The 15,004-nt window shown below is 47.4% G+C and overlaps 2 protein-coding genes and 1 long non-coding RNA gene across 9 annotated transcripts in view; 2 read left to right on the top strand and 1 right to left on the bottom strand.

Moving 5' to 3' along the window:
• ZNF366 (zinc finger protein 366) overlaps positions 1-3,423 on the top strand; it is a 404,477-nt gene extending 401,054 nt beyond the window's left edge. For 3 of the 5 annotated variants that reach the window (XR_014831499.1, XR_014831502.1, XR_014831501.1), the window contains one exon: positions 2,961-3,423. The gene's annotated coding sequence lies outside the window, so the exon portion shown is untranslated. The remainder of the gene's footprint in view (positions 1-2,960) is intronic. The other 2 variants (XR_014831500.1, XR_014831503.1) reach the window with 1 other exon arrangement.
• A 1,897-nt stretch (positions 3,424-5,320) lies between these two features.
• Positions 5,321-15,004, top strand: part of LOC146395606 (uncharacterized) — a 28,737-nt gene continuing 19,053 nt past the window's right edge. Inside the window, exon 1 of the long non-coding RNA XR_014831519.1 lies at positions 5,321-5,531. This is a non-coding gene — a long non-coding RNA (uncharacterized LOC146395606). The remainder of the gene's footprint in view (positions 5,532-15,004) is intronic.
• PTCD2 (pentatricopeptide repeat domain 2) overlaps positions 11,934-15,004 on the bottom strand; it is a 30,932-nt gene continuing 27,861 nt past the window's right edge. For all 3 annotated transcript variants that reach the window (XR_014831510.1, XM_085002445.1, XM_021076727.2), the window contains one exon: positions 11,934-12,706. Coding sequence is in view for 2 of the 3 variants with exons in the window: in XM_085002445.1 (XP_084858571.1) it covers positions 12,482-12,706 (225 nt within the window). In the remaining variant the exon portion in view is untranslated. The remainder of the gene's footprint in view (positions 12,707-15,004) is intronic.

Genomic DNA, 15,004 nt, shown 5'->3' with positions numbered 1-15,004 from the left:
CCACAGCTCAGGGCAACGCCGGATCGTTAACCCACTGAGCAAGGGCAGGGACCGAACCTGCAACCTCATGGTTCCTAGTCAGATTCGTTAACCACTGAGCCACGACGGGAACTCTGACAAATGTTTTCTCTAGTGAGCCAGATAATAGATTCTTTGGGCTTTGCCAGCCACGCAGTCTCTGCTGCCGCTCTTCAACTCCGTAGCCATAGGGCAAGAGCTACCAAAGACAGTGTGTGAATGAGTGAACATGACGGCATCCCAGTAAAACTTTACTTAACAAAAGTAGGCAGCAAGTCTGATTTGGCCCTCAGGCTAGTTTGTCAACCTGTTCCAGAGAGAAGACAAATGATAAACAAATAAATATACCATTCAAGTAGTGAGTGCTTTTTTTTTTTTTTTTTTCTTTCCTCTCTTTTTCTCCCTAAGGCAGGAGAAGGGATGGAAAAGAGGCAAGGTGGAATTTCAACTCAGTGGTCAAGGAAGGCCTTCCTGAGATGACATGTGATCAGATGTCAGAACCAAGTGGGGGAGCAAACCAGAGGGAAGAGCCAGTGCAATGGCCCTGAAGTGGGAGCCTGCCTAGGCCCCTCTGGGAACAGTTGGAATGCCTGTGAGGCAGAAAGAATGCAAGTAAGGGACGAGTGTGGGAGCTGAGGTTGGAGAGCTCAGCAGGGCCAGGCTACGTTACCATGGGGACTTGCAGTTGCTTCTCAGTGCAGTGGGAAGGCCTCAGAAGACTTGACGCAGGGAATGCCGTGTTCTGAGTTTGTACCATCAAGCAGCAAGGGGCAGGGCGACTTGTCACAGCCCCCACCTGTCCACACAGCTGATCTGGGTGAGTTAGGAAAAGGTGCTTCCTCGGATTTCAGCCTGCCCTCGGCCACTTTGCATCCTTGGCTGAGGCACAGCTGCCCCGCTGCACATCAGGGCCCTTGGTCTTACATGCTGCTGGGGTTACTTAGGAAACACCCAAGCAGACGGCATTCTTGAGACTTTCTAGGACTTTGGTATATTTGGTATGGAAATGATTGTCATTAAGGCAGTGGCTTCTGGGCTCCACCTGGGCAAAGGGAAGGGTGCCCATTTTTAGGGGTGCCCCTTTTCCCTTGAAAGGAGTCTCAGCCGGTTCCTGAGACCTATCACCCCTGAAACAAGTACTTCCCCTTCTTCCTCATTTTGAGGGAATGCAGAGCCGTGTAGGTGAGGAAAACAGGACAGAAGAGCAGGGGCACCTCTCTAAGTTATGGAAACTTGTGTAAGAGGAACCTTGTGGCGATAAAGATGGTTTTCGTTTCCTATTCTTTGTTGAACTACAGGTTGCCAGGAAAGCCCTGTCACATTTGCATGCAGGTTCAATTTCTCAAAATCTGGGCCATGACAGCCTCGTAACAGGGGATGCGAACCAAAGGCTCGAACTTCACCACTGTGCCCTTGTTGCTGTCGACAGGCAAATGTCTTTGGCCACTTGATGTGGTTCTATTGGACTTGACTGAAACCCGTCCAGTCAGGGGGGCTGATGACTGGTTAGTTGGCTTTCTTTTCCATTTGACTTATTATTTTGAACAGGGAGTCTGATAGACAAGGTGAAGAAACGAAAGGCATTTTCGTCACCATTAAATACTGTAGGGCTCCGAAATGACCCCGCACAATCTCACCGCGGAGCAGCATCTTTTCCTTTTCCACGTGCCCTTGGACGATTGGATACCAGGGATGAAAATGTGCTTTCCAAACAGTGTGGACTTTACCGAAAAGTGTCATCAGCTGAGTCATCCCGAGTGTTGTGGTTCATCTTTTCCCACGATTGTCTTCATCAGGTGTACAATTTTCCCTAATCACGCATGCGTGCACAGCCTTTCCCTTTCGACCCAGAGATCTGATTGAGCAGCTTCTGTTCAATAATCAATTTCTAGGAATGAGAAAAAAGTGGGATCAATTTAAACATAGATATGCCTCTGCCAGCTGCTCTGGACAAAGGTAGTTTGTTTGCCTCCACCTAAGGAAGGTGAAAGGGCGTATTATTGATTTGGTAATAATAAACATCTTTCAGACTCTAAGAGTGAGGGATGTCATCTCAGAGCTGGACTTTAAACTTAGATCTGAAGTGGAGTTCCCGCCGTGGCGCAGTGGAAATGAATCCGACTAGGAACCATGAGGTTGCCGGTTCGATCCCTGGCCTCGCTCAGTGGGTCAAGGATCCGGCATTGCCGTGAGCTGTGGTGTAGGTCGCAGAAGCAGCTCGGGTCCTGAGCTGCTGTGGCTGTGGTGTAGGCGGGCAGCTACAGCTCCAATTAAACCCCTAGCCTGGGAACATCCATATGCCGAGGGATCGGTCCTAGAAAAGACAAATAAATAAATAAACAAACAAACAAACTTAGATCTGAAGTTCCCCATTGTCAGGAGGAGCCTGAGTGTCGGGCCTGGAAATGCTGAACTGGCAAACACACTTTCTTATTTTTTAACCTGTCCGCTCTGTTTTCCCAGCAAAATGGATGCTTGCTAAATATTTTCTGTTGAACAAAGTGGGAAAGTTACAATGTACCTTGGGTTGCAGTAAAAGACAGTTTTAGTTGGTTAGTCCTGCCCATGCCCCAACCTGAGGGGCTTGTGTCAAAGGCAGCATAAGATGCTCCGCCCGGGTGACAGATTTGGGGAAAAAAATGAGCAGCTCCAAGCCGGCTTTGTCCCCTTTCTACAGAATATGACCCAAGGGAAGCTGGGGAGGAAAGTCAGTTTGGGGGCTTATTTCATTAACTTGGCCTATTCAGAGCTTCTCCCTTGAAATAATAACTTCTGCAGGGAGAAAACAGGACTGAAAGCAAACCTCAAGTTTCTCCTAAGTTCCAGTAAAGCAGCCTCCATTCTGAGTCAGTGAGTGAAAGAGTAAAACACAGGAAGCCAAACTCCGTCACCAAAGAGCCTAAAAAAGGGGACCTAAAATCTTTTTTTTTTTTTTTTTAAAGAGAGAAGCATTAACAAAATGATGGGGAAGACACAAAATAGAAGAACAGAGAAAGAAGAAAGAGGAAGTAGAATTCAGGAGGAGAAAAAATCATGACATTGGTTTATTGAAAACTGAACAGAAGGCAAAATTGCACCCAGCCACCTCCAGCCCAGCAGGCTTGTCAAAACCAACTCAGACACAGGGGGACTCTTACCTATTTGTCTCTGGATCTTCAGAATGGAGTCAGGAGAGGTGGCATTTGGAGGCAGCGGAGCTGTGCTGGTTACCTTCGTTTCCCCCTCTGCATCTACAGAGGTGTTTTGCACATAAAAGGATTTCAACAGAGTGAAATGATCACTAACTTTTAAGTTATATCTACTCTTGCAAAGTGAAATGTGGAGTTCAGATGTCTGGGGGGATAAAAAGGTGTTAAAAAAAGACCCAAATGGTCCACATGAATAAAAGATGATACATTTGGGCCAGACCCGTGGTCCACGGACTTTGGCATTTTGACTCTGAGACAACAAAGGTGGGGGACCGGCAGGTGCATGGGAGCCCAGACCTGCCACCATCCCAGCTGTGTCCTGGTTGTCAGCTCTCAGCAGTGTCAGGAGTGAGCCTCATGCTGCTGCCCCTTTACTTGAGTCGGGTCACAGTAAGGTCGCCTCCCCCCCAGGCGGTGCAGTAGGGCACTGCCTTCACATGGGCCTCCCCGCACTCCGACCTCCGAGTGGGTTAGTCAGCTGACACAGAGAGATTTTGAGATTTTGTAGAGAGATATTTTGTTCTGCCCACTCGGCTCCACACTCCCAGAGGAGTTTGACCAAATGGCCATCAGCCAGGTGTTCTGCGATTTTCTTCACTTTATAAGGGAGATGAATCGTAGACTATATGTGGCGAATAGCATCTACTATAGGACGTCCCCCCAAGCTTTTTTTGGAACTGCTGGGCCTAAGCCATACCAACTCTGTGGGCCCCGTTTAGAGTAATGAACAGCTGGTTTCTTTCACCCCCATCAGTTGTCAGCTATACAGTCACACAGAATCTCCAGGTCCTTTTGGTGGTTCCCAAGAGGTTACCTATTCAACACTTCTGAGCAAGGGTTCTGCTCTTCCTCTGCTCCTGGGCCCTGGTCTCTGGCAGGGATGTCTTTCACCACAATCCCAAGCCCAATCCCATTATAATAATTAGTACCTGTGAAGTCTCAGTTTACATTAAAGGGTTGTGATAATGTAAACTTGACCTTTGACCTATTCCTAGAAATGGGCAATGACAAATACCAAATACCAGAATCCCCCTCACTTAAATGGAGAAAGTTCCAAAACTTAGGACCTTCCTGATGGTGGCAGGAAGAGGTAGTCAGGTTGCTGTCATTTGATTGATTTGACTAGGGTAGAAAGACAATGGAAATAATTGTGCCTAATTCCTTTTCACTTCTCTCACACACCCATGTGATTTCAGTAAAAAAGACAAATAGTTCCTTGTTTTTCTTCTTAATTTAGGAGACTCTTTTCCAAGTGAGACAAGGACCAGCTGTTTACCTTTCAGGAAAAGCCGGATGATAGCTTTCTCATCAATCATCTAGTTGATGCAACGCACACACTTGCACTGGTGTATTATCTGCAGAAGCTCATCCTCACGGTTTTCTCTCTTCTAAAAACATCCTTTCAACAGTGGATAATTTTTTAAAGGTTTTTGTGTTTTTGTTTTTTCCCTTTTTGGCTGCCCCAGAGCACATGGAGTTCCCAGCCAGGGATCAGATCTGAGCTTCAGCTGAGGGGCGACTCCAGATCCTTGACCCACTGTGCAGAGCAGGGGATGGAACCTGTGTCCCAGCTGCTCCAGAGACCCCACCAACCCCATTGTGCCATACTGGAAACTCCAATACTGGGTAGTTCTTAATCTGAGTGAAGGCAATATTCTGTATCTTCTCTAAAGTCTGCTGATAGCTACCTTGGCTGTCTAGCCTGCAATGTGGGCTTCGGTTCTCTCTGCATTCCAGAAACGGAAGATGCATCCGAACACTTGCACCTTTTAAAAATGGTGGCTCTTGGCGCCCTCTGCTGGCAACTCTTAAGTTCTTCAGCAGAGAGCAAAGCTTGAAGCTGGCCAGAGAGCCCTGAAAAAAATACCTATAAATTTGTGGTTGTGGGTGTGTGTGTGTGTGTGTGTGTGTGTGTGTGTGTGTGTAGAAATACTCATATATAAGTATGTATATGTATGTAAGCATGTACATTTTAACCTTTTTTGCTCAGAAACCCCTTTGAGGTTTGGCCGAATTAACAGCATAAAACCACGTCTCCTGAAAAGGATACGCATGCGCACGTGCGAACCCACGCACCCAGGTGCCCCGAGCACACGCGCACCACACACACAGCCGCTGTTAACTCCAGAGAGAGTTACAAACATGAGCTCTGGCGTCAGACTGCTGTTCTCACGCACTCCCCAGCATTATATCCATGGGCAGGTAATAACTTCTCTGAGCTGCAGTTTCGTCATCTGCCGAACTGGGGAACAGTCGCACATGGAGTTTTCCTGAGGATTAAATGAGATACTCTATACAAGTGCTTTGCATACGATCTGACCAGCGGTAAGTCTTATGTATTAGCTGTTTTTCCTTTATTTTATGAACTTTAGCTTATAAAGCCCTTTCATAGTTGTTGAATTCCCTGTCCCTGGAGCAGCGATGTGTCACAGAAACGATTCCGCTAATCTAAATTGGGAGTGACATTTCCCCCACCTTCTATGGTGTTATATGGGGGACAAACCCCCTGGTCCAGAAGCCTCGTGTTGAGTTGGTTGCCTAGTTTCTCGTGGCTTCTCAGTGAGCAGCATTCGTGCTGAATTATCTTTGGACGTGCCTGTGGCCATCCTGCCGCCGGCTATAACCAGAACATACTCCTTTGACTACCTGATGTTAATCCAGTAATTTCCAGCCGTGAACCTGAAGGTCACCCTTAATCCTCTTGAACCCTAGTGGCTACATGATGTGTCCCCCTAGGGTGCAGTAGGATACACCAGGAGGTTCTGCTGCCTGGTTGCCAGGCATGTGACTTGCATTCGTGAATTCAAAATCAAATCCAGCTGTGGATAGCAGCCCCTGATGGTGGGGAGGGGGGGTTGCTTCTTCCTTCTTGGTGATATCACTTGTAATTTGACACATGATCTTGCTGCCTGGGACTGAGGGAGGTTTGAGGGATTAGGTGATGCAGTGATGCTGGGCTCTTCTGGGTGAGCAGCTTGGCCTGACTTGGGGCGGGAGAGAGAGCGCTCAGGAAGGCGAGGGATGTAAGCATCATTAACCAGGCCATGCATGTCCCAGGCAGGCCTGCAGGTGAAACCCCAGGTTGCCCTGATGCCTTCTAGGCTGACTCTGGTTCCTTGCACATTTTCCTCTCTGAGCCTAATGAAATGAGGCCTTCTCCTATCCCAGCACACCAGCCTTGCAGGGTTTCAGCTGCAGGGCAGCGATAGCAGCCAAGCGTGGTGTTCTTTTTCCCTCTGAGTCTTCTTCCCTCAACCCTGCCTTTGATCATGGTGGCCGAGGTGCCTGGGAGGCCTTTGGAGGCCACAGGCCTCAGAAGGATCCCCTGCGCAAGGCAGGCAACTAGGGGTGGGGTGGGTTCGAGGTTCTGCAGGGGTTTGACCCTCTTTCGTTCGCACCTTGGAAGTTTCAGCTGGAACCCTTGTGCCCTTCCCCACTCCCCCTGCCCCCCAGTCGCTTCTGTCTCAGATTAGCTGAGTGCTTGGCCTTACGGGGGGGTGGGGTGGGGAATCCATGGCGTCAGAACTGGAAGATAGAGGGGCTCAGGCCCATATGTTAATGCCCCCTTCTTATCAGCCCGGGCTTCCCCTTCACTGCTTCTGGGCTCTGTCAGATCTAAAACGGAGGTAGAAAAAGCAACTGGTTGTGACAAAGTTGTGAGGTCCTTAAGCATATCATGGTAGACAGTCCACAGTAACTAAAATCTGCCATTCATTCATTCTTTCAAAGAATACTAATGGCCCATGATGTGTACGGTGTTATGCTGCAAAGGTACTTTGGGGTCATAGAAGACAAAGGTCGAACACTTCATCCTTCAGGAGACCCTGGACACACTAAAAAGTTCGGTAACAACACAAGGCAACGTACTTTATGGTCAAAATGAAGGACATAGACGATTGGTGCTGTGAAAGACCCAGAAAGGGTCCACTTCTTTGTGTGTGTGTGTGCGTGTGTTTGCACATGTGCATGCACATGCCACTTACTGTCTCTGCCACAGGGTGATGTGAGTTACCCCCTGGACTTATCTGTCCCACTTGGGATCATGAGGTCATTTGTACGGTCATCCATGTACTGGAGCATCTGTTCCTCCTGCAGAATGCAAGTCCATGAGAACAGAGGGTATTTTTTAATCCCCTTCCTTTTAACTCCATGTTAAGAATAAAAAATATTTCAATCAGAATGTCATCAACATTACTCGGTTTTTGTTCAGATATTTCTGAGGTAATGTCATTTAAGCCAGCCTCATTGCTTGATCCATTTTTTGTATGCAATACAGTCAAATAATTTCCTTTCAACATTTTTTTAATTTTTGCTTCTCTGAACTATTTCCACTGGGATCAACTCAAAATGATTGGGTTCACTACACATTTTTTATGCATAATGCATATCCAATTTTATTAATTTAGCTACTACCATTGTGGTTTTTTAAATAGCTATTTTATCTACTAAGTTTAATTTTCCCAAGTCAAATTTGTAGATAGAAATGTTATAACATAAATTTGAATCTTGGGTTAGTTTTGTTAAGCACTGTGCTATTTTGCCACCTGTTGCCTAATTTATGTGGATATGCATATAATTTGAAAACACTGAATAAATCTCTTTTTCATTGATCTTAAATCATAATGCCCTGAGACTCCTGATTCATTGAATCCAGGGCAGGGCTTGGGGTTGAGGTGAGTCAGCATCCGAGTGAGGGGCCTGGTGAGTAGGGGCAAGTGGCAAAGGCACAGAGTTCAGCCTGGGAACTGGCGTGGCCTCAGCAGACATCTGCTCAGGAGTCCAAGGACAAAGCCATGCTCCCCTGCTTGTCCCTCTTCACAGCAGAGACCCCCTCCTGTGGTCCCAGAGACTGGACCTGAAGCCTGAGCCTCCCATGCACATGAAGGAACACAAGCCTCCTCCAACAGCAGTGGTTAAAGCAGTCCTCAGACTAGCAACAGCAGCACCTGAGAATGTATTAGAAATGCACATTCTTGGGCCCTCCTCCGGGGCTACGGTTCTGAAGCTCTGGAGGCGGCCCAGCAATCTGGGAGTGAACAGGCTCCGCAGGTGACTCACATGCTTGCTAAAGTCTGACAACCACTGACTTAGCCTCAGCTGTCCTCCTGGCTAGGAAAAGACACAAGAGGAATATATCGGAAAGATCAAACATTTACCTTAAAAAGTGTCAAACTTAAAAATAGTCTTCCAGCAAGATCAAGTCTCCCATGAATTCCTCTACTGGCTTCTCAATATAGCCAGAGAATGAATAAGAAATTTTTGTTCATCTTGCCTACGTGAATTGTAGCAGGGAAAGCTTTACTGCCCCATTATAATTTCCCAGTAAGAGTCCTTAGGAATTAGTTCACATTTGCATTAATTTCTTGGGTCATCATCACCAAAAGTGGCCCAGAATGGGTCTTATTTCACTACCGAGTGTTCTCGAGTAGGATTTTGATCGCTCTGTAATGAGTACTGGCTACAGAAGCAAAGAGCAAATGACTAGACCAAAAGGTTCCTAGTTCCGCATGGCAGGCTCAGAGTGTTCTGCTTTGGAAAAGCCATCTTGTCAATCTTGTCCCCGTGGCATTCAGGGCCTCTCACGTCGCCTCGTCTGTTGTACGTGCGCCCTGTGGATTTGGTGGATGAAGGAATGGAGAACCCACCTGGGTTCTACAGCTCGAGGATGCCTTGTAGAAGAGAGAACACATGAGTTGGGGAGAAAAAGGTGGCTAGAGTAAGAGTGAAGGCATTTTAGGTGGGAGGAGAAAAGGTCACATGATGGGCAGAGCCAAAGCTTGGAAGCAGGTCTAAATGTGAAGTGTCTGCGGCCGAGCGCGTGGCATTGGCGAGAAGACGCGATTCATGGGGGGATGGTGACAACAGCCGACATGATTATATGACAAGCGAGGTGGTAGTTCAGTGAGTGCTCATCCTCTCCTGCACTCCCTGCTGCGCCGGGTACAGAGCAGACAGTGGAGAGCAAGGTAGATGGGCTCCTCCGTGGACTGAAAAATGCAAACAGGCAGCGGTGGGAGTATGACAGGTGTGAAACAACGGAAGGATGTCTAAATTATGACCCAAAAGACGATCAGGAGGGAAGAAGGGTGGTGGAGTGGGATGGGGCCGCATGGGCAGACCCCAGGGCCAGATTCGGAAGGGCCTTCTCAGGCATGTTAGCGTCTGAGCTTTGCCCAGAGGGATGTGAGGAGCCCTCGGAGGTTTTCAACAGAAGAGAGGCCACATGTGTTTTGGAAGCCTCCCTCTGGCTGCGGTAGAGAGAAGAGCTGAAAGACAGATGACTGATGATGGTGGCTTTAATTAGGGAGGTAGCGATGGGAAAGGACTAGTTTAAAGAGCTTACTGAAAAAGACTGTGGTGGTTTAAAACATGCCCAGGAGTTTCCTGGTGGCTCAGAAGGTTAAGGACCTGGTGCTGTCACTCCTGTTGCTTGGGTCCCTGCTGTGGCACAGGTGAGATCCCTGGCCCTGGAACTTGTGCAGGTGGTGGGTGCAGCCTGAATGAATGAATCATGAATGAATGAATGGTAGAAACATGCCCATAAATTCTGACATTCCCATCACTGAATGTGGGACGTATGCTTCCTCCTGTAGCTTGAGTGGAAGTGATGCTGTGACTTCCGAGACTGGGTCGTAAAAGGTGACAGAGTTTCTGCCTGTCCTCTGAGGACACTCACTCCCCAGTAGCAGGCACTGTGCCCTCAGGGAGCCACGTGTGGATGCTCAGCCCCAGCCCCAGCTGAGGTCCTAGCATCAATTGCCAGAAACATTAAGTGAAGAAGCGTTCAAGGTGACTGCCTGGCTGAGCCCAGTCAATTCGAATAAAATGATTGGTCTTGTTTTAAGCCACTAAATTCTGGAGTGTTTCTGACACAGCAGTAGATAACTAGTCCGCCAGCCCATATCACCTAATTAAGGAGATATCTTTTCGTCTCTTTCTCATACTGTGCTGTACTCACCATGATTTTCGGCTTCTGTAGCAACAGACATTTACAGTAAGTGAAAAACAACCTACAAAGGCTCATAACAGACTTGGGGAATAAGAGGTTCTGTCCATCAGACATTCTCATTAATGGAATTAAGCACACACTTGAGGCAAGTTACTGAAGAGTATGCAGGTGCTTTAGGCAAATTATCAATTGCAAAGAAACCCTATTTTTTCAAAGAAACTACCAAGTTTTGAAGAATAGAATGGTTGCCGTATCTGAGATACTTTCTTTGATTTTTTTTTCCCCAGCCTTCAGAATTGTCTGTTATTTTAGGGTAAACATTATGCACATTTGTTACCTCTGTACTAAGCTGCCCCTCAGTGAGACTTGTGGGAACAGGTTGAAGGACCATTTTGCAGTCAGCAAAGAACCACAGCCGCCAGCTGCTCAGAACAGCGGGGCTTGGGAAGGTCATGGCTGCTATTTATTGCACACAAAATTCTTTTTTTTTTTTTTTTTTTGGCTAATGAATAGTCGTTAGCTAACAACCAAGGCCACATTCACCCAGGGCATAATAGCCATTTGAATGCCCTCTGTGAATGCTGGGGAAGATAAAAGATAAGTTGGGGGACAGGAAGCATGCCCTATTATTCCCTAAGACTTTGAAGGTAGAGACATTGAAATGCTTTTTTTTTTCTTTTGCAAAACACCAGACAAGATGCGATTAAGCTTCTATGAAGGCAGAGAATTTTCTTGGAATGACGCTTATGCTTCACAGAGCAGAGGCTAAAGAAATTCTTCTGCTATTCCCGAACAGGAGGAAGAACTCATTTGTTTAAGTAATTCTTCAGCTAGGTGCAAACACTCTGAATGCTACCCACAGTGCTAATAGCTAATGTCTGTACAGCACTTACTTCAAGCCAGGCAGCTTCACGTGTACCTCACTGCATCTGCACAGCAAGTCCATGAAGCGGTATTCCTATTACCCCATTTAACAAATGAGGAGATGGGGGGGAGCCCATGGCCACGCAGGGTTGTGGGAGCCCTCGGTGCCCCATCTCTGAAGAGATTCTGCTCTTTCTCCTCTGAGGAGCCCCAGGGAGGCGCAGTGGGAGGGTGTGAGACTAGGAATGTGGAGGTTAACCTCAGCCAGGCCTCAAACTGGTCAGGCCACATTGGGCAAAAGTCATTTCCTCGACCTGAGTAGGAGACTTTGAAGATTCCTTCTGCTCTAGAATTCCTGGTTCTAGGAACAGTTCTCGTCTCAGTGTAACAATAAAGTTAGAGCCAGCCTTGGGTTTTGAGGCGTGCTGAATAAGGGGTCGTAGCACCCCAGAAAGCCGGCTGGGAGGCTTTCCCATCACGGGGGCCCTCAGAAACAAAGGGGTGGCGGCACAGGGGCCAGCTTTCAAACTGTCAAGAGACAGATCAGTCTGAGGAAGCTCTGACCTGCTGTCCTGACACATTTATTTTTACCAAAAAATAAAACATCCCAAGAGAGAAAAGAGAAAATGATTAACAAATGAATTGGATCAAATATTTATGACCCGCATGGAAAACTGAGCCATACTGACAGCATTACTGGCATTTATTTTGAAAAGCACATGGCATGCCCATGACCCAAGTGGTATCCATTTAAATTTTCAGCTTATTTATTAGCTCTGAGAATTAAACCCTGGTTTTGTTTGTTCTGCGGCGAAAACAAAAAGTTTTTTCTCAGGAACCTTTTAATTTCTGTTATTTTTGAGAAAACCTGACCCTATTGAACCTTGAGTGAAAATTTCAAAGTAATACACAGATTCACATGAGCAATGTGTTTATTTTACAGATGGAAACATGAGGGCCATAATTTAGTGTCACAGATAAGTGAGGACAGAAGCAGTGAGAAAATCCTGGGCTACTTCCCAGCACAGAATAGGGTTTCCGACCTCCTGAATTCAGCAAGGGAATAATCTGGAAGTAACTATTCCCCTGGATGTTGGCTGGAGCTGGCGACTTCCGGTGAAATTCCTTCCTGCCAGCGAGTGCTTCCTGGGTTCTGCTCTGGTACAGAAGCTGGGCTGAACACGGTGACCGTGACCGTGTCCCTCCGAGGATCCGCGGCAGTCTGTGCAGGGAAGCCTCCTTTCCGCGGGGGGCCAAGCTTTCTGCTGTGCTTGCTTCACAACGGCACACCTTGAACTTCTCAAGTCAGCCTGCCAGCAGTCAGTGAATGTGGAGATTGAAGGAGGAGACCAGGGGTTAGGAGAGGATGCACCGGAGTGGGATGCCTGACTTCTTAGGAAGCCAGTAATTCACTAGAGGCAGGCCCCTCCAACTCAGGCCCACGGCTGGTTTGAACCCAGGGTTATTCGGCCCACAGGGACTGGCTGAGTGGCTGGAAGGTCCGACGGCTGACTGTCCTCTTGTTGAGCAGCCCCATGTGGGATTTCACGTCCCTGGGCGTGTGGCAGAGCAGAGCATCCAAACTGTAAGTCGTGACCTGGCCATTTACGTGCAGTTTCCCATAGAGCTCGTCAAATTTGGCCAGAAGAGCAGGCACGTGCTTCACCTTTTCCCTCACTTTGACCAGCTGGAAAATCACAAGAGCACGTCATTATATCTCTGCAAGACTCCTTCCTTGTTCTTTTCATCCTCCAAGAAGCAGAGACAGAAATGCTTAAAAGGAGTTCTCTTGTGGCTCAGCAGGTTAAGGATCCAGCATCGTCACTGCTGTGGCACTGGTAACTGCTATGGCACAGGTTTGATCCCTGGCCTGGGAGCTTCCACATGCCCCCGGCATGGCCAAAAAATAAAAACAGACAAATGCATGTAGAGTGCATACCTAAAATGGTGAAAAGAGGGTACTGGGGCACAGAGGTATGGTGGGCTATAAGGGAGTCCACAAGCTACATACAACATTCAGGATTAGTTCTTGAAAAATCATACCTAGTATTTTATTTGATTTTTTTGTCTTTTTCTAGGGCCACAACCACGGCACATGGAGGTTCCCAGGCTAGGGGTTGAACTGGAGCTGAAGCCACCAGCCTATGCCAGAGCCACAGCAACACCAGGTCTGAGCCACGTCTACAACCTACACCACAGCTCATGGCAACGCCGGATCCTTGACCCACTGAGTGAGGCCAGGGATCGAACCCGCAACCTCATGGTTCCTAGTCAGACTCCTTAACCACTGAGCCACAACGGGACTCCCATACCTAGTATTTTATAAAAATGGGGGTTCAAGTGGCACATACTATGTAGCAAAACATACAGGGGGGAAAGGAGGTCAGAGAGCAGTAGAAAAAATTGTGTCCAGGTTTTTTTTTGTTTCGTTTTTTGCTTTTTAGGGCCACACCTGTGGCACATGGGAGTTCCCAGGCTGGGGGTCGAATCGGAGCTGTAGCCGCCAGCCTACGCCACAGCCACAGCCACTTGGGATCCAAGCTGTGTTTGTGACCTACATCACTGCTCAAGGCAACAATGAATCCTTAATCCACTGAGTGGGGCCAGGGATTACACCCAAATCCTCGTGGATCCTAGTTGGTTTCCTTACCGCTGAGCACAATGGGAACTCCAGTTGTGTCCAGTTTAGTGGTCAGAGCAGGAGGCAGAGCCAGATGATGTAGGGCTTTTTTGGAATTTATTTCATTTTTGAATTTATGCTAAAAGCCATCAGATGGTCCACATTGGGGCATGATCTGATTTAGATTTAAAAAGCCAGGTAGGGAAGTGGAGGATTCCAGAATGTAGAGACTAACGAGAGGCCCGTATCCTAGGCCAGATGAGAACAGGTGATGGTTTAGATGGGAAGTGTATAGAAGAGACAGGGAAGTAGAGGGAAAGAAAGTGTATTTTGGAGATTAAACTGAAAGGACTTTTTGCTAAGGGAACAGGAAGAATCAAAGACATCTTCCCAGTTGGGGCTTTAGCAGCCTGGAGATGGGGGATGTCACTCCCTGAGATGGGAGGGGGAGGAGCAGACTTGGGAGGGAAAATCAGAAGCGCTGTTTCGGACAAGGCAGGTGACTATGACACACCGACGTGGATATTTCCAGAGGCTGTTGGATACACAAGTAGGAGGCATGGAGGCCAGGTCTAGACCAGGAGTATAAATATCAGCATCACAAGTATATGAATGGCATTTTATTCTACAAAAAGGGGTCAGCTCAAAATCAGAATGCAAAAGCACTTTCTGAACAAAACCAACATTTTACTTAGTTCAGACCTTATTAAGGAGACAACCTGACAGCATTTCTCGATGACACTGAGGTGATCTAGGTCTCTGGTGAATCTCTTTGAATCCTAATTTACCACACTCCTGTCTGCTCTCTACACACTTTCAAACAAGGGCTCCCCACTGAACCTTTGCATAAAGTTTAAACACTTGTCATGTTCTTACAAAGGAAAGCCTGTTTAGGCCTCAAGTTCAAGGTGGGGTGACTCCGTGTGCAGCAGTGCACGGCTTCCAGTAGAAGCAAAGCAGGGGAGCCGAGCTGCAGGTGACCCTGCCCTCATGGCAAATACTACCCATCTCTTAACTCACTGCAGAAATACTACGTGGTATTGGTCCATTCTGCAATTTAAGCAGAGAAGAGGCGGTACCACGTTGTAAACTGAAGTTTTACAGAAGTCAATAAGGAAGCAGCTCCTGTTTGAATGCTTTCCCTGGGGGGGCTGCAGAAAGTTGCCAGTTCTTTTCAACATTCCTCTGGGGGGCGGAAATGGCACCATCTCTCCGCGCATAGGATATTTTTAATAACTGGTGGCATAAACACCAAACAGAGCATTTGTAAAATACAGAGCTCTACAATATTAGACTCCATGTGCAATCTCGCTGACATATTGAGCACTAGATCAAGAGCTGCTGGAGTTTTATGGATCAATTCAT

Source organism: Sus scrofa, chromosome 16, assembly GCF_054392235.1.
Source record: "Sus scrofa isolate SSC_HxYL_T2T_F1_AM1 chromosome 16, Sscrofa_HxYL_maternal_Yorkshire_Landrace_v2.0, whole genome shotgun sequence".
Lineage (NCBI taxonomy): Eukaryota > Metazoa > Chordata > Mammalia > Artiodactyla > Suidae > Sus > Sus scrofa.
The sequence above is the reverse complement of the archived record's forward strand: the minus strand, read 5'-3'. Positions and strand labels throughout refer to the sequence as shown.